The sequence below is a fragment of the Rhipicephalus sanguineus genome, chromosome 11 (genome assembly GCF_013339695.2).
Source record: "Rhipicephalus sanguineus isolate Rsan-2018 chromosome 11, BIME_Rsan_1.4, whole genome shotgun sequence".
NCBI lineage: Eukaryota > Metazoa > Arthropoda > Arachnida > Ixodida > Ixodidae > Rhipicephalus > Rhipicephalus sanguineus.
The window spans coordinates 30,325,499-30,345,004 of NC_051186.1; the positions used below are offsets into that span (position 1 = coordinate 30,325,499).

A 19,506-nucleotide genomic window follows, 5' to 3' on the forward strand; every position below is an offset into this window, starting at 1 on the left:
GGGACGGTACCGTACGTAGCATCGCCTTCGGATGAGCCAAGCGAGGGCTCTAAAACTTCGCGAGCCATTGTGGGCTTTCACCAAAAATGTCTATCGGGCAATAAGAGCGCACCCGCCGCGGTGGTCTAGTGGTTACGGTGCTCGAATGTTGACCCGAATGTCGCGGGAGCGAATCCCGGCCACGACGGCCGCATTTCGATGGAGGCGAAATGCTTGAGGCCCGTGTACTTAGATTTCGGTGCATGTTAAAGAACACCGGATGGTCAAAATTTCCGGACCCTTCCACAACGGCATGCCTCATAATCATATCGTGATTTTTGGCCGTAAAACCCCACAACTTATTATTATTATTATTATTATTATTATTATTATTATTATTATTATTATTATTATTATTATTATTATTATTATTATTATTATTATTATTATTATTATTACGCAATAAGAGCGTTCATTTGGGCTGGTTAAGTGAACGCCAGCGTAGTGAATGAAGAGAGAAATGAAATAGTAGAGAAGGAAAGGCAGGGAGGTTAAGCAGTCTAGGACAATCGGTTTGCTACCCTACACATGGAGACAGGATGGGGGAGATAGAGAGGAAGGAGAAAGACAGCACAGCACACACACAGTCAGTCACAGTCTATCAGTAGCGAAGGAAAATTGCCGACAATGGGCCACGACACGAAAAAGGCGGGAACCTAGAAAGCTATAGCAAATGTCACAAAAATAAAACTGTCGACTGTTTCCATAAAAAAATCGCCGGAGTTGGCCTTCAAAACGGCATGTATTCACTTTTATAAAAAAATCACAGCATATCCACGGAGTGAATGATGATGAGTGCGCGAAGCTGCGGAGGTTCATCGGTAAACCGTGAATCTTCCGTGAATTCTGCCCAGTACATTATCACCGACGTGAGATCGGGCGCGTTTATACTAAAGGTTCGATGAGTTATGACGACTTGCAGATCACTTTAATTTTACATGTACGCTGTGAATTTTCATTGTTTAGAAAACCATTGCTTTAGAAAACATCTGGCGTCTTTCGTTAAGCAGCTGGCGTCTTTTCGTTTTGCTTTAGAAACATCTGGCGTTCTTTCGTTTGCTTTTACAAAACATCTGGCGTCTTTCGTTGGTTTATTTCATCAATCAACGGCGTTTTGAACAAAATTTTATTGTTTAATCACGCACAGGAGAAATCTCACCAGGCACTACCTTGGAGGTAAACAATGGCTGCTAATGGGAATGAGAGACAGAAGAAGTCGGCTTTTAGCTACTAACGTTTCCTACTGGAACATGCCAATGGCTGCTAATGGCGAATGAGAGACAGAAGAATTCGGCTTTTAGTTAACGCGCACGCTGCGAATTGTTTATTGTTCAACAACGCACAGGAAAAATCTCCCACCGGCACCACCTTGGAGGTCAAAGCGTAAGACTGGTTACGCACTACGACTACTACGACTACTACGAGGGACGAACGGGTGCCGCCTTAAGGAGCTTCGCCCCTAAAAAAGCGCAGCAGAGAAAACTTTGGTTGGGCAAGATCGTAATGACGTGATTGGCAGGTCGACACGTCGCTGTCGACTCTGGTTCTGGCAGTGTAGTGATGCCGGCAAAGTAGTGAGAATGGCGAAGCGGCTCGGCCACAGGGCACGGTGTAAGTTACTGGACCCCAGTTGCATCGATTCAGTTACCCCAGTTACACCCCACTTACAGCGATTCTTACTATGCAACACCAGGTATAACATGCTCCTTTCACATTAAACTTTTGGCATTGCTGCATGACGGCATTCGTGAAGTTTCAGCTCATTCAAATGTTTTGCTGCATTTTATAGGGCGTGGAAACACGCAAAACTGTCCGCCATCCGGCACCTGTTGAGAAAACAACGGCAGGTGGGCGAACGAGGTTGGCATGGGGCGCAGGTGCCCCCCCCCCCTCCCCCGCAGCTTCCTAATCACCTAAAGGGCGGTGCCAATTCAGCCTAAAACATATTTTTATTTATTGTTTATTCAAAATACTTTCAGGGCCCAAAGGCACTACAGAAAGGAGTAGTGAAAACAATAGTTACAAGGACAGTAAAAAAAAATTACAAGGCATCTTGTGGGGAGATTTTGAAAGCTTGTTCATCCGTTATGCTGGCGATCGATACGTAGTCGGACGTTTCACGTCATTTTTTAATGTGCGGGGTTATGGCTTCGCATGTCTTTTTTTTTCTTTTTAACGGTAAATGCGACACCAAGGACCCCGGATGTTGCAATCAAAGATCTGTTTACTTCCCACCTTTACCCCGGAAAGCCAGGGACCAATGGTAGGCATTTTTTTTTTATAAATACGTCATGGCTTCATTTTCATTTTTGCACCTATTGCAGGGCTCGTTTTTAGAAACTGTTGGAGAGTTGATGGCGTTGCTCTAAAAAGTCGACGAGAAATTTAAAACTGGGAGACGGGGTCGCTGTGTGTCTGACAGCAGCAATATTTCTATATTACGCTTTACTGCGTTTAACCGAGGCATCCCCAGGTGTCGCCACCGGCACGGTGGTTCCCGAATGCGTATTACCGGTATTACGATGGGAAGGGACCGCGGGTATGTCCCAGCTTACTACGCCGTGCTATACAGCTACCTCCCAGAAGGAAGTCTGTGGGGCGCGAAAGGTTTTGAGTAAAAGAGATAAAAGATAAGACGGATATTGCGAACGAGTAGCGGCAGAATGTATTCGGAAATACGCTTCGCAACATTTACGAGGTCAAAGGAGCAGAAAGAACTAAAGAAGCAAATATGAATTGCAAATTAGGCGCGGCGAACGCGAAGCTACAACAGTAACAAACCAAATAAAGAGAGGAACGGAAGGGGCAGGACAGTTGGCGGGAGTGTATGCGACTCTTCGAGGGCTACGCTGGCTGGAAAACTCTCGTGCTCCTTCGAAGAACAACGAAATGCTTTGAAACGAGGAATGTTTACGACTGCATGTTGCAACACTCGCACGAATGCCTAAGTAAACAGAAGAAAGAAAGGGTTGCATGGAATTCAGCCTTCTTAACCATGACGCGTAAATTCTCACAGAACGAAACGCATTGAGCAATGTGTCGACTGTTTAGCTTTGGGGTTTTGTCTATGTGTGTGGTGCACAAATGTATTTGTATGGGTGCCTGCACCCATACGAATATAATAATAATAATCGCTCAGGTTTATTAATAATTGCTCAAGCCACTATATGATTATGAGTTACGCTGTAGTGGGGGACTCGAAACTCCTGACCAACTTAAACCACCAGAAGTTCTTTGAACGTACGCCTAAATCTAAGCGCACAGGTGTGCGCCCTAAGGGCCCCGTTCGCACTAGAGCTCGAAGCAGGCGAAAGCGGTAAGATTAACTAAAATGCGCTCGTTTCGCCGCCTAAGCCAGCGGAAAAACGGGCGGCGAGCCAGGCCCGTCTCGTGCCCATTTTTTCACCACGCGATTGCGTATTGCCTTTCCGCTTCACCGGAAGCCGTACTTTGACTGCACTTGCACATAAACCACGTGATGTAAACAACCGACGGTAAATTCAATATGGCGGCCAAAGATTCGGCGGTGATTCATATCTCGCAATCACGAACTGCCGGTGCTGCACGACGTAACTCCCAGCCTCTACGAGGACTCGTTCCTCAAGAGCTTGATTTGGATTAATGATTGCCGAGGAGACTAGAATTCACAGAAGGTGCAACAGCAGTGCGTTGCTCTCTTTGGCACAGCCGAACAAATCCGCCTCTTATGCAGCTTCTGCTGGTGCATCTCCTGAAAGCAACAGCTTGAAGAGGTCAAAACTATTTCTTCTTCGTGCTTTGCATGAGTAATTAAAATTAAGTACGAAATAAAGAGCTCAGAAAAGAGGGAAAGCGGCATGCATTCGCTTAAAGGCCAACTCCGGCGATTTTTCGAGGTCGATGGATCTCAATGAAATTCGCTGGGTACGTTCCTTTGCACGTTTCCGTCAGTTATGCCAAGTTACAGGCTTGAGACATGCGCAGATTGTTTGCAAATGAATTTTAGATTGCCTGCAAACGCCCTCCTGGCTTCCCACAATTATTGGCAACATTGCGTCTGTGACGTCAGTATTGGGAAGGCGGCGGAAGTGACGCAGCCGAGGGCACCGCTAATTTCGGCCGCTACAGCGAGCGTCTGCTGTGCTGGTCGAGACAATGTCAGTATCAGACGCGTCACTGTCAGTCGCAGACATTACAGCTGATGCGCGGCGTGCTCACCTCTCCACTGTGCGCCTGCTCGTCCCGGCTGTCACAGTTTTCCGGCATGCCTTGCACGACTTCCGGTTCGTTCGTAACAACGTCTACGTCATACGTAGACAGTACACTCAATTGGGTTTCGGTTTCGGTGTTGCGCTTTTTTTGTTTATTTAAAATTATTCTCCTATTTGCCGAGTATTTCTGCTATCGGGCCCGTAACAGGAGCGTCTCAGGAACATAAAAGCACCATTACTTTGACATGGCCAAAAAATCGCCGGAGTTGGCCTTCAATACGGCATGTATTCACTTTTATAAAAAAGGAGGCGTTGGTACAGCTTAGCGCAGTGCACTCTCTGTAGCCTATCCTGCCTGTGCAGCCTCCCATGATCACATACCCGTGCAAGCCGTTAAAGAACCCTGTTCCGGTGTTCCGAAAAGGATTCTTCCCTTTGGCTGCTTCTTCGTGCTATGATTAATGAAGAAAGAAAAAAGGAAAGCCTTTATTCTATGCACACTGGGCAGAACGGAAGCAGCTTTGATTCACACAAGCCAAGGTTCCAGGAAGTGTAACTTTCAGCAACAAGCAGGAGCTACCTTTTCTCTCGACGTTTACACCTCGCACGCAAACTGGGCTCAATGCCTGGCTGACTACAAACGCGTTTTAGCGTTCCACTGTCAACCTGCACCCTTTTTCTTTAAAGCCATACTTCTTTCTGAATACTACGAGCTCCACGCGCTTGGCACGAAGTCTCCGATGCCGTGTAGTTTACGGGCACCTCGGGGAATCGCCTTCCCGTTGTCACGGGCGAACGCAGCCAGGCTTTTAGCGCGTAACCGGTGCCATTCATTCGCGGTTGCTGCCGGCTGCGTGCCACGCTTCCATTTGACGCGCCGCTTTACGCCAACGAACGCGCGCGCAATGCGTTGCCCACGCTGCAGCTGCGTGCGTTTGCGTGGCTGACGTCTTTAACGAGGAGATCATGGCGTTGACGGAGGGGCGCGGGTCTCTTACGGCACTGTGACCCAACAGGCGTAGCTATACGCTTATAATAACCACGGGGAGAGAGACTGGGCAAGTTAGAACGTTTAATAAAAGGGTTTATTACGGCTGGAGGTGATAACTGAAATGGAATGAAAAGAAGTAGATAGATAGATAGATAGATAGATAGATAGATAGATAGATAGATAGATAGATAGATAGATAGATAGATAGATAGATAGATAGATAGATAGATAGATAGATAGATAGATAGATAGATAGATAGATAGATAGATAGATAGATAGATAGATAGATAGATAGATAGATAGATGGACGGACGGACGGATGGATGCATGGATGGATGGATGGATGGATGGATGGATGGATGGATGGATGGATGGATGGATGGATGGATGGATGGATGGATGTCACATCGGCCACCTTCCGAACTAGTTTGGTAGACACGGACGTCCCAGCTTGGGTGACTTCTGTGAGGCTGGCGCTCTCAAAGGTTGATAAGAGATGCTGACAAGAGATTTTAGCTTGCCGCTACCTCCATAAGCGTGCGCAGGGGGAGCAAAGTTTTGACTTTGTTCTCCCTGCGGGGAGTTGTTGGTGAAGCTAAAGCGCCCCCAACAGCCTTCGTCTGCTTCAGAGCTCTCTCGACTCGGCGTATTCTCGGAAGCACGTGGACCTCGACGGCCGTACTACAGGACGCAGCACCGACATGCATCTCCTGTACGGCTGTGGAGTGATATGTATCCCTTCGTGCTATGCGTCCATTTGGCGGCCCATCGAATTCGCGTGCCCGCGGTCTGTCCGCACTGGTTCCTCCAGAGATTCGTGGACGTTGCTGGGAGGAAAAGAAAGAGAGACGCACTTCCACGCAGCACTTCCTCCCTCGCTAAAGCTTATATGACTTCGCGTGCGACGGTGTGACTTTTCACGGCCACCACCGGAAACAGTGTGTGGCCAGCCGGGCAGAGAGCGCAACATGTCTGCGACGATAGTACGCCCCGGCTCTTCTTTACGACGACGCGCCGGGCTGCGTGTATTGAGCGCATGCGATGAACTCTCTTTAAGGTCCGGGCGTTGTTCTCTTGCCTCGAGTTGTTTTGCTTGCACGGTTGTTTGGGATGAGAGGCCAGGTTGCGTTGCGCTGGCAAAAGAAAAATGAAGACAGGAGTGGGAGGGGTTTTTCTACGTTTTCATCCCGGAGTGTAGGCGGTGCGCTGAATCGCGGCGCGTGCGAAAGGAAGCGTGCGCGTTCTTCCTATTCGCGTCATTGTGACCAGGCGAAACTACCTATCTAATAAATCAGGAAACAAAGAAACATGGACGTGTGTTTATCCTAGAAAATGGTAAGAGACTTAGACGTGCGGAATAATGAAGTAGTCGAAATAACAGGTCGCATTCGCCGGCACCGTCCCACTGCTCAGACAAGCGAGTACCATGAGCGCAAGACGCGCGGCGTAAAACGTACAAGAGGTTTCTAAGGGGGCGAAGTTCAGCGAACATCTAGGGAACTCGAAATGATATGCAATGGCGAGGTAGTTTTGTTGTTTACTCATAATTACGGGGATTTGCAAGTGTGCAGATTTCTTTCTCCCCTTAGGAACAAGGTCCGTTGATTGCTACTGTGTATTATTACTGCGTCCGATCGCTGCGGGGTTGATTTCGCCACCCCTCGCGGCTGTCGAGAAGCTTCAGCCATCACAATCTAGTATGAAAGAGAGAGCGGTGCTAAATGCTTGCCTAATATTTCCTTGAGACTCAAGCGAAAGAAATCGACCTGGGCTGACCACGTCATGCGTAGGACAGACAACCGGTGGACATTAAGAGCAAGAGATGTGCTTACCAAGGGATAGGAAAGGAGTTAGATGGAGTTAGATGAAGAAGTTGACAGGGATAAAATGGAAACAGCTCGCACGGGGTACGGTAAACTGGAGACCATTGGGAGAGGCCTTCCTCCTGCAGTCGACTAAAGCAGGCTGAGAATGATGGTGATGATGATGATTATGATGATGATGATGATGATGCAAAATAAATGAACGTGAACTGTGCGTGTACTTGTCGCATGTATAACGATGGTGGCGACGTCACCTGCGACAAAAAGAACGAAGAAAGCTTACTGGAACCTTTCAAGTAGTACAGGGACATCTCCATCTCTCGTTATTGGGAATGCTGAGCTAAACATCCGGAATTAACCAAGCGCCTCGCGTTTTGCTTCTTTTATTGGTTATTTTTCTTTAATTTTTTTTACGCCTTCTATCTCGCTCTAATTGTGTATTTTGTTCTATTACAGGTACCTGGACTCCTCCATGGTCATGTAAGTGCTGACGTCACAGTCATTTGTTCCTCGTTCTTTTTGTAGCTTCGGCCGCTATACACAGACTATTCCACATCGAAACTGTCCACGAATATAGGGCAGAACGTGTGGTCCTAGCAAAAGTGTCGTAATCCAGAAAAGAGAGCCAAAGAGATAAAGTGTTTATGAGTCTGTACGGCCTTCGGCATTAGTTTTACGCCTGCGGGCTTACACTGACCTAAAGTGCCTCGTTGGAAGCACATCCTTCAAGCCGAGTTGCAAGCTTAGCCTCCGAGCTATGAAACCTTTTAAGTGATTTTCTTTTGAACAGCGGAGCTCTTTATGCTTGAGTTCCGTCCGTGCCGCGCGACGGCCCAAAACTAGGGTCATCTTATCGAGGCAACAGGTAAGAGAGAGGGGAGAAGAGCATAGTAAAACCAAGTGAGAAAAAGAGGGGTTGAGGGTGAGGAGGAACGATGTGAATGAGAAGGGAAAGGAGGAGAGAGGGTAAAGCATAGTATAGCCATCTATGGTATGGTATAGCAAGGGGATGGGAAAGAGATGTGACTCGAGAGTTGAGGAGAAGTGATGTGAAGCTAAGGAGGAGGGGAGGGGGTAAAGTATAGCCTAGCCATGTATAGTACTGTATAGCAAGGGGGTGAGAAAGGGAAGTGAGAGTGAGAAGAAGTGAGGTGAGGGTGATGAGGAGGGAAAGGAGGAGTGAAGGGCACCAGCTCTGCTGTTTCCTCAGTCTTCGTATATCACTAATGCGAAGGTGGCCCAATTTTTTCCCTTTCCATTAACCTATTGTTAGCGTGGCTTAAATGGCGAAAGAGTACCATAGCTCACCGCTTCTCGGCGCCACAGTCGACGGCGTTGTTACAACGCACGCTTCTTCTTCTCGGCTTGGTGGGTGCCATGACACTGAAAAGAACCACATAGTCCCTCTGGCTGATTCCGATGTTCGCGTAGTTCAGTTGCTGCTTATTTTCTTCGCGGCAAGTGTTCGCTCTCTGCCGGGTCGATCTGGCCAGCCCGTATGGAAGTCACGCTCCTTCGAAATCAAATCTCGCTGGAGGCGGCGTAGCCGATAGTGTACGGCTCCCAGTCTTTCTACAGCGCGCGCTTCTTCGAACTTTGTGTGGAGCACGAACCGAAAACAAGACTACATCATGAAAAAAGAGAGAAAGAAACGCTAAATGGAGATCGGGAAGAGCATACGAAGAAAATTCAGGCTCCCCGATCGAAATATCTGAGGGAGAGACGGAAAGGTGCGGCCATCTTTTCCTCCCCTCTCCCGCTCCCTCTTTTTGTGTATCACTTCACCGGAGCAATCAGCCAGGCCGTCTTGCAGTGTACGCGCGTGGCACCAGTGTAATGCAAAATGCAAGAAGCACCGGAGTATCGCGCGCCGCTGTTTCGTATACCCTAGGGTTATATATGCTCCTAGCGTAGGTTGTTGAGCAGACCACGTAGTCGGTGCGTATGGGCGCTGGGAAGCCGGTCGCGGATGCCCATGGCGCGACACCGTATCTCGGTGCAACCTCGAATACACGAGCTGCTCCCTTGAGAACACGACACGAAGCGTTTGCATCCGTTCGAAGGGAGTTCGCCTCTGTATGGAGGATGCTCGTTGCTTCTTGAAGCTATGGGTTTGTTTGGCTGCTTTCTCGTTAAGTAGCCTGTATTTTTCTGGTCGTTTATGTGACTTTCCCTTGACACGCACGCACGATTGTGGCTAATTGCGTATAAAATCGTTAACTCTTTCGTTACCGCGGGAATATTGGCCTCATTCTGTAAGATTTTGTAATTATTTTTATGAGTAATATTATAGATACAGTGTAATATTACATATTAATGTAAAGCTAGCTGATTGTACTTTTCAATGGTATCACATTAAAAAACTGATACTAGAGTATAATGTGCAAGAATATTTATGAAAAACAAGATTTATAGAACATTGCATAGAACATTTCTAATCTTGTGCTCCCAACATGGAAGAAACAAAAACGACCATACACACATACACGCGATAAGGTAGGCAGTTGCTGCCTTGACGAAAACAAGTCCATTGTCGAAACGTTGGCTCCAGCGACATTTCCCGTTCAACGATTTCTCATATCTTCGTCCTCCTGTCCTCCTCTTCCGTTTTGGTTGGGGAGAGGGTACAAAGCATACGCATACACGCGCTAAGGTAGGCAGTTGCTGCCTTGACGAAGACAAGTCCATCATCGAAACGTTGGCTCCAGCGACATTTCCCTCTTCAACGGTTTCTCATATCTTCGTCCTCCTGTCCTCCTCTTCCGTTTTGGTTGGGGGAGAGGGTACAAAGCATACGCATACACGCGCTAAGGTAGGCAGTTGCTGCCTTGACGAAGACAAGTCCATCATCGAAACGTTGGCTCCAGCGACATTTCCCTCTTCAACGGTTCCTCATATCTTCGTCCTCCTGTCCTCCTCTTCCGTTTTGGTTGGGGGAGAGGGTACAAAGCATACGCATACACGCGCTAAGGTAGGCAGTTGCTGCCTTGACGAAGACAAGTCCATCATCGAAACGTTGGCTCCAGCGACATTTCCCTCTTCAACGGTTTCTCATATCTTCGTCCTCCTGTCTTCCTCTTCCGTTTTGGTTGGGGGAGAGGGTACAAAGCATACGCATACACGCGCTAAGGTAGGCAGTTGCTACCTTGACGAAGACAAGTCCATCATCGAAACGTTGGCTCCAGCGACATTTCCCTCTTCAACGGTTCCTCATATCTTCGTCCTCCTGTCCTCCTCTTCCGTTTTGGTTGGGGGAGAGGGTACAAAGCATACGCATACACGCGCTAAGGTAGGCAGTTGCTACCTTGACGAAGACAAGTCCATCATCGAAACGTTGGCTCCAGCGACATTTCCCTCTTCAACGGTTCCTCATATCTTCGTCCTCCTGTCCTCCTCTTCCGTTTTGGTTGGGGGAGAGGGTACAAAGCATACGCATACACGCGCTAAGGTAGGCAGTTGCTGCCTTGACGAAGACAAGTCCATCATCGAAACGTTGGCTCCAGCGACATTTCCCTCTTCAACGGTTCCTCATATCTTCGTCCTCCTGTCCTCCTCTTCCGTTTTGGTTGGGGGAGAGGGTACAAAGCATACGCATACACGCGCTAAGGTAGGCAGTTGCTGCCTTGACGAAGACAAGTCCATCATCGAAACGTTGGCTCCAGCGACATTTCCCTCTTCAACGGTTTCTCATATCTTCGTCCTCCTGTCCTCCTCTTCCGTTTTGGTTGGGGGAGAGGGTACAAAGCATACGCATACACGCGCTAAGGTAGGCAGTTGCTACCTTGACGAAGACAAGTCCATCATCGAAACGTTGGCTCCAGCGACATTTCCCTCTTCAACGGTTCCTCATATCTTCGTCCTCCTGTCCTCCTCTTCCGTTTTGGTTGGGGGAGAGGGTACAAAGCATACGCATACACGCGCTAAGGTAGGCAGTTGCTACCTTGACGAAGACAAGTCCATCATCGAAACGTTGGCTCCAGCGACATTTCCCTCTTCAACGGTTCCTCATATCTTCGTCCTCCTGTCCTCCTCTTCCGTTTTGGTTGGGGGAGAGGGTACAAAGCATACGCATACACGCGCTAAGGTAGGCAGTTGCTACCTTCACGAAGACAAGTCCATCATCGAAACCTTGGCTCCAGCGACATTTCCCTCTTCAACGGTTTCTCATATCTTTGTCCTCCTGTCCTCCTCTTCCATTTTGGTTGGGGGAGAGGGTACAAAGCATACGCATACACGCGCTAAGGTAGGCAGTTGCTTCCTTGACGAAGACAAGTCCATTCTCGTCGAAACGTTGGCTCCATCGACGTTCCCTGTTCAATGATTTATTATTCATTATTGTTACATTTGTTCGCTTGCCAGGTATGTTTTGTTGTTTGCCGCGTATGTTTTCCCACTCCTTTATCAATATTTCTTTAAAGACCTTAGCTTCGGTCAGGGTTGTGATTAACTCACCATACCCACCGCCGTCTACCCCTTTGGCCTCCCTATCCATCTCCGCCCTCCAGATTTCTCGCTGCTCACAAGCGGCGGTCAGCCGTGGCAAAGCCTCCTCGGCGCTGGCTCTGGTATGTGTTCTGAGCGCTGTATCTCTCCGAAACTGTTAAGCGCAACGCGTCGTGGCCACAACAGCCTCCGTTTGCCTCCTCCTTCCTCTTGGATTCCTTTCACGAGCTCCTTTCACGAGCTCTCTCCTGTGGAGCTGTCGGGCGTTGCGACAAACAACGCTACGCGCACTCAGTGGCGAGAGAGCCTTCCCCGAGACGATGACTACGTCTACGGTCTCGGCGCGCTGAGCCCACAATGTCGCCGTGTGTGCGGCGGCTGCGAGCTTGACCACATGTAAGAGCACCAAAAGCCACGGGCTCTCATCCATGCTGCGGGTCTCGCTGATAAAAACGCTCAACAAAGAGAGGCACTGCAGCTCAGCGGAAAGTTAAACCACGAGCACGACCGGCGCCGCTCGGCAGGTTCGCGCGTCCGCCGCAGCTCGCAGCCACACCGGGAGGGCCGCAGACAATGAAACTAGAAGGACAGCTTCAATGAGAAAGGCGCTGGGAAGAAAGAAAATAAAATGATTTTGCTTAATAGGAAAGAGCCACGGTGAAGTAAGCAGTGTGTGAGATAGTTGCGAGGGGGAGCGAAAGAGAAGCTTGCTTTCGGACTCTATATGGCACTGAAAAACAAAAGGTCCTGCCGCGTCCCCCGCTATTGTCTTTGGTGACGGCGCTGCCGGTAAAAAAGTGTGGTGGCGCCTCGCGGCGTTCCTTTTCTCACCCGCTGTTTGCCCTTTCCTTCTTTCTCTCACTTTCTTTTTGCTGTCGAAAAGCGACAAGAGCTGTAGCCACAATGGATGAACGACGGGGAGCGCGAACTTACTGGCAGGCATGCACGCGCGGACGATGTGGAAGGAAACTGCGTCTCTGCTCGTACGTCGTCTCGGACGTCCGCGATAAATTAACCCTATAAACAGCCGAGTGTGGCGAATCAAGAGACGCTTCGCTCGCGCACGAGGCTTCGCTCCTGATGACTCCGCCGGCATGGTGCTCCGTGAGGTAGCCATGTGTCATAGCTGGGCCAACGAATCAGCGGCGCGAGGCTTTGTTTTCGTGCCTCCTCTGCATTCATAAGGCGGTGCGAACTCAACTTCTCAGTGCGAGTTACATTACGAAAGTCACGGGGCTTCGATCAACGGACTTTTCGTCCCCTGGTGTTGGGAGGATATATAGAGTTTTCCTGAGATAGTGGTATAGGAGGTGTAGCGGTAAGAAGATTGCGAGGGTTGCGTGAAAGACCACGGCATGCTCACGTAATTAAAATTCTGGCTACGCCACTGGGTTGCGGGCACTGTCATAGCAAGGAAGATATATGAAGTATGTGGACTCAACTGTACGAAACCCGTGGTTTACGCTGTACGCGGTCACTTTAACCGCAGTTACGCGCGAGGTTTCCGGCTGGCGATAAAGCACACCACCACGAATGCGAAGAATCCATACCGTATACCATCTTGTCTGCGTGACAGTGGTGCAATCATAGGCCGTATATCGGCGGCGAGTAGTATGACGTCACGCAGTTCTTGTCACGAGGCTTGACATGCACCTCCACGAGAGATGTCGATGCAATTATTGTAGCAGAGTTGACATACAAACTTGTCAAATTAGGATAAACAGTTCCTGATTGGATGTTCACTCTGCCATCGCTAAGGGGGCCGTGGACACGGTCACCGAACATATTGCGGTCTTCAGCGAAAAATAGAGGTAGAGGGTCTATTGTGCCTATACATATACGAAAATTGGACCGTAAATGAATATTTCAGATCAAAATAAGCCCTAGATGTCGCAGGCTATAAAATCGGCCATTTTGCTATGGCGTGTGTGACGTCGTGTGCTCCATGGAGCGGAGCCGTCGTCTTCTACCCAAGTTTCAGCTGCTGCAAAGCCTTCAATTTCGATGTCAAGCTGAAGAAAGTTTAAATAGCTCGATCGCACGCGCAGCTGAGCACGGAACAAAATCGTTCGCCGGAACTCAGACGCTCGCGCAGCAAGCAGCTTGTTACGTCACGGCTCGCGAGTGCCGTGTTGCCCCACTCTCAGGCCGTTCGCGAGTTTATAAGAAAATATTGAAATATAAATTAGGTACTCGACCAAATGCACTGAAATTCTGCCAGCTTGTCTGTGAACGAACAGGGATTAACCCACATAACACAGATTACGATCGAAAATTGGGTGTCATGGCCCCTTTAATGATATTCACCTGAGAGAATAGGCTCATCCCTTTGTGTAGCCCTGTATTCTCCGAGCTGTTCGCTGCGTTTCCGTGGCATGACGGGGAAACCAGCTTTCCGTCGACCATGGAGGCCGGTCGTTCGCTCACAACGGATACGTGACTCGCAAGCTCCTCTCACGACGGCGCGCGCGCCTCGCACGCCTGGAGACGCGGCATTTTCGACCGACTTCCCTCGTCGCTGGACCTTTTTCCCGGGCTGTGTTGTACTTTAACCTTTTTTTTTTTTTCGTACATTCATCTATTCCTGGTCTTTCACGCGCTAAAACTAGCTTTCTTCACTTCAACTCATCCCCCCATCTCTTGATCCCCCCTTCGCTTCACCTACCTTCGTCACGGATCTTTCGTTTTCTTTGTTTAAAACTTCGCCTCGGCTGCTTACAGTTTTCCTGCGAGCGTGTGTGCGTGTGTGTATGCGATATACAGCCGTGTGCGCTATATAACGATTCGCAGCAGACGGAACGGTCTCTTCTCTCCCGAGTCCGACGTGTCCTGGGTGTCCGATCGCGCCGTACTCTCCTACGGGCATTTCCCCCCCTCTATTATATTTTTTTTCTCCTTTTATCGATCGCCCTCAGGAGCGAGTACCGTTGCGGGATCTCGAGTATATTTCGTGCTAAAAGGTGCTCTATGTAGTCGTTGGCTGTGCCTGAGAAACACGAACAATAACCCTATATTACTGTATAAATAAATGAATATTGTTATTAAATGGGGAATTTCCGCTACAAGATGCAACGCAAAATGGGGGACTTAGTTTTGAGCTATAGTATACCACGAAAGCCAAGAAGAGAAGCAGAGTGGGTCAGGGAACAGACGCGTGTTAGGACATCTTAGTCGAAATCAAGAAATGGGCATGGACAGGACATGTAGCGAGATGACCACTGGCCATTAAGAGTAACAGAGTTGCAAGAGTATAGAAAAGCGTGGCAGTGGGAGGCAGAAAGTTGGGTGGGCAGATGAGACTAAGAACGTGGCCTCAGCAAGCGCAGGACTGGGTTAATTAGAGAACTACGGGAGAGGCCTTTGCCCTACTGGGGCGTAGTCAGGCTGATGACTCGAACGCTAAAGCCATGCAGTAAGGCTATTTTGCAGTGCACGTTTTGTCACGCGAACGCCGCAAAGATGACGTGAACGCGTAGCTCGCGCTCCTTGAGCCACGAGGTGCGCGGGTGATCATGTGACTTTTTGTACCACACGCCAGCTCATCGTCCAAGGTCACGTCCGCATGAAACACAAGGATTTCACCTTAAAATAATGTGAGCAGCACATTTGAATCCACAAGCACGGATGTTATAATAAGCTCATACTCGTAGGCGCGGTAGCTAAACAGTCTCCGCGCCAATAGTTTCTTCGTGTAAATTCTCTCGGAAGCTCTACGGCGCCGACGGCCGTCGTCTCACGTGCGGGGCCGGAATCCACGTCGTGGAAACGTGCGCACCCGCCGTTCCTCAGCGGCAGAGGAGAGCGTGGAATGCCCCCTTTGAAAAGCGGGCAGCGCCGCGATCAAGGGGGCACGCGCAGCGTACGTGCTACTGCGTCTCGTCGCCGTGTACGTGCGTGTGTGTACGGCCGAGCGACTGCTTTGGCGGCTTGTCTCGTGAGCCGAGTGGTGTATAAGTACACATGCGTACTACGAGGGCAGGGGGGGGGGGGGGAGGTGAGGTTAGCGGCCCGCTGTCAACACGTCTCGGAGACGTGCCGGGAATGCGCCGCGTCGTCGTTCGGTGTGCGGTAGCAGCGGTACCCGGCATGACTCCTGGTCGTGTGCGTGCAGTTGGATGTTGTGCGGAGAAGACCGCCGGCTAAGTGTGTCCCGGTGCGGTGGTGGAGGGAGGTGGCGGTGGCTACGTGAGCGCACGCCCGCTCTGACGCAGGCGCACGCGCTCACCTTGATCGCGGGAGAACGCCATTGCGACACCCGTGCCCTCTTAAAAGGGATCTCGCACGTGGCATTCTCTTTGATCTTCGCCCATTATTTGCTGAACGTATACCACGTGCTCGCTCAGTCTTTCACTTCGCAGCAATGACGTTATGATTATGAGGGACGCTATAGTGGAGGGCTTCGAAAATTTTCGTAAATCTGGTGCTCTTTAAAGTGCACCCAAAGTACACGGGCCTCTGGCATTTTGACTGCATCGAGACGCGGCCATCGCGGCCGGGATTCGATCCCGCGATCTTCGGGTCAGCAGTCGAGCACCGTATAGCCACTAGACCACCGTGGCGGGTCGCAATGTCCGCGTGGTTGGACGTTAACGAAAATGGGTTCTGTTCCGGAAGTATCACATTTGAACGCATGTTTCTGTCTTTTTTCGTAGTCCTTGAATGAATAAAAAAGGTGCCGCGGTTTCCTTATGTAAACCGAAAAGCAAAAGTTTACGAGACCTCAGGTTCCTCAACTAAGTGCGAATTTCTGCTCTATCAGTGCGTAATCTTTGTAATCTAGCTGATGACTGTACATGGATTGCAATGCCAGATACAGGCTGGACATTTTATATGGAGGCTATCTTCCCGGGCAAAGCTAGAATATGGCTTTCTCGAACATTCAGTGTCGCGCAAACGTTTGCTGTTGGGTGTACATTAAGACAACTTGAAGGCGAAATCGTATATGGCCTTTTCGATACTTGCTTAGAAAATATTATTGAAGTCGCGCACAGAAAGCACTTGTTGTATTTCTTTATTCAATTTCATATCTTTTTACGTATGCTGTTCGCCATATTGTGAAATTTTGGTAATAATGCGCTCAACAAAATTGCCGACAAGACCACACGCGTCTATCACAGCCAATCGTAGTCTCTATACATGTGGCGAATGCGGAGGAAGTGAGCAAGCCACGCTTCTGGTTCGACACTTTTTCTATCCACCCGACGAATACGACTCCGCCTAGATGTGACACGCGTGTTTTTTAGTTGTAGTAACACAGAGTAATAGGCGGTCGTGCGGCTTGTATAACGGTGTAGCTTGCAACGTCGCGTCTAATTCTCTATTCCCGCGTCGTTCGCGGCGCTTTGCACTGCATGCATTACATCCTGCATGGGAAGGGAGGGAGTACAGATGACACTGCTTCTTCGTGATCAGGAATTCCGACCACGAATCGTTAATCCGTCGCTGCAACTCTTATAATTCAAAGCCTGCCTGCCGAGCGGACAGCTGCGGAGGCATGCTCGCAGTGCAGCACTCGCGCGATAGCCAGCCGAAAAAGAGACAAAGTATACATCTTCGCTTCTCTCTTCTTACTTCTTTTTTTTATCTCCTTTTCTCAAATTCCCTCCCCGCCCAAGTCACTGCTTAAACGCCGCTGTCTTATTCGATTTAAATCTGTCCCGCGCTCTCCATTTATATCTTATCTCTTTTATTTTCTCGCGTCTGTCTACTTTGGCGGATTTTCGTTGTACAGCGCCATGCCGCCGATGGATACTTGGCTCCTCTGAGTTGATTCCACGATGAACTCGCTCTAACGACGGCCCAGCCTGCGGGCAAAACTGGCTGGCTGCGATAACTCGTTCCTTTCTGGTCCGTTGTATTTCATTTTCCCCGCACGCGGGGCACAGATCCGGCCTGCCTGTCGGTCTATTGGGGCGGCGAATATAAATCAATACCTCGGCGATCTGCATTCGATCGCAAAACGCTGGTCTTTCGTGTCACAACCGGTGGTACCCGGTGGAGACCTTTCTTGCGAACGCGTGCTCAAAAGGGTACAGCTATGTAGTTTAGCCGCGCAGTTCAACTTTGAGGGGTCACCCCCGAGCCGTCGGATTCGTTCGTGGATTTGCTGCCTCCTCCGTATAGAAGAGCTATACGGGCCGAGCGGAGTCGCAGCAGCAACCGAGTGTCACGTGATTTGGACGACCATCCTCCTCTTCTCTACACTACGCGACCGGTTTGCGATAATCTCAACGGCGGGACTTTTTTGTTTTATTTTATTCCTGACCTCCCTCTATACCCCGCACTCACGAGAATTTATGTCTCTTGGACATGCGACTCTCGGTCGGCGACTTAAATAACGCGGGAAGAGCATACGCGAGCTCAAGAACAAAAAAGTCAACGAAAAGTCGACGTAGAAGACCTGCCGTTCATGACCGCAGAAGAAGCGCAATAAAACGCGGTAAAAACTCGAGAGCCAAGTGCGCTTGAGAAGTGCAGGCCACGGTAGATGCGTGGCAAGGAGGGGGTCACCGAAAAAGGGGCGGAGGGTCGGTCGCGGGGACGGCGACGTTCAGATAAGAAACGCCATCCGCTCCGGCGAGCTGCTTCCTCTACCTTTGGAATTTAGTCGTTTATTTCTTTCTTCCTGCGGTTCGGTATACACTTCTTCTCATAAACAAGATACGCTTAGCGTAGTATATATATAGGCAGCGCGGCAATACGGGAAAATAGCGAGCTATCGGAGCTTGCGACAGAGAAGCACCTGGATTGGCCGGGTTGACTGGCTACACATTTGCCATCTGCGGAAACGCCGAACTGTAGGTGGCAGTGTGACGTCGTTGTTGTAGCAGCACGACTCGGCATGCGGGTTTGTGTAAGTGGGCTGAAATGTAGGGTTGTGCCGGACTTCCTTTAGCGACGGTTGACGCTGAGTGGGCTTCTATGGGAGGCTGCTCGTATCGGAGATGCGGAGTCATTCTGCATCAAAAGAAGCCTTTTGCGGTCTCATTCTTTCTGAGCTAGGAAAAAAAAAATGCAGATGTTGAGGATATTCCTGGTATGCCTCAGCTTGTAGGTTAAGTCACTCTGTATTCTTCCTTATCTGTCGTGGCACGGACATAAGACGGTCCCTCGCAAAGTTTGAGAATTTTAGCGGCCTGATCGGGGATCCATATCTCCCCGTACGCGTGGCGAGTATCTTCCGAGCTCTCGGTATGCCGCACAGTTCCGTATGCATAACGCAAAGCCCCATAGCGCGTAGAGCTTCTCACAGTAGTGCATAGAGGGAAATGTGGCGCCACCGTCTATGCGAGTTTCCTTGGGCGCTGTGCCGTCATGGGAATTAAGGTGTAGTATGTGTTTCTGCGAGGAATTGTGCTGGCTGGCGTTGAGCGAAGCTCGGCTTAAAACGAAAGTACGAATGCTTAAATAAAGCTTCCAGTATGGCTTCGTGCTTAAATCCTACCGTGCCCACTTGCAACACCGCTCGAGCTCAGAGATGTGGCACACTCTCGGACCTTCACAAAAATTCTACTGCGCGTTACGAAAATTCTACTGTTATTTTTGAAATCGACAGGCCACAACGAAACCTTTCAAATTTTTGTATGTGCTATTCGTGATTTCATGTGAACGCAGTACGCATGGACGCAGTGAAGTTGACTGACAAGCGCTGTTATAACAGAAAGATGACGACCACATTATCTTAAATCACAACACCATTTGTATGTAGCATGTCATCAACCAAACAAACGCACGTCTATCTGCCAAAGTTCTTTTTTTTACTTTTGATTATCGATCCGTGCTGTTTGATCATCGCTCCAAACACTGTGTGGTTGGCAGGTATTGCACACACCGGTACAGCGTGCGTGGTACTGAATGCGCTGCAGCTTTGACCTTTGACCATTACATGACTCATGCGAACGTGAGCTTGAACGAAAAGCGGGCACGAGCGAAATGAAGCAAATAATGACGACGAAGTGACCGCCCGAGCTGCGCGTTCACTTTGTTCACTTTGCAGCGTTCGAGTGATTGAAAAATAAA

At 49.4% G+C, this 19,506-nt stretch overlaps 1 protein-coding gene across 2 annotated transcripts in view; it reads left to right on the plus strand.

Annotated features, from left to right (window-relative positions):
* The window catches only part of LOC119373214 (protein trachealess), a 380,134-nt gene that overhangs the window by 97,716 nt on the left and 262,912 nt on the right, over positions 1 to 19,506 (plus strand). For both annotated transcript variants that reach the window (XM_037643223.2, XM_049410906.1), the window contains exon 3: positions 7,501 to 7,524. In XM_037643223.2, the coding sequence (XP_037499151.1) occupies positions 7,501 to 7,524 (24 nt within the window). The remainder of the gene's footprint in view (positions 1 to 7,500; positions 7,525 to 19,506) is intronic.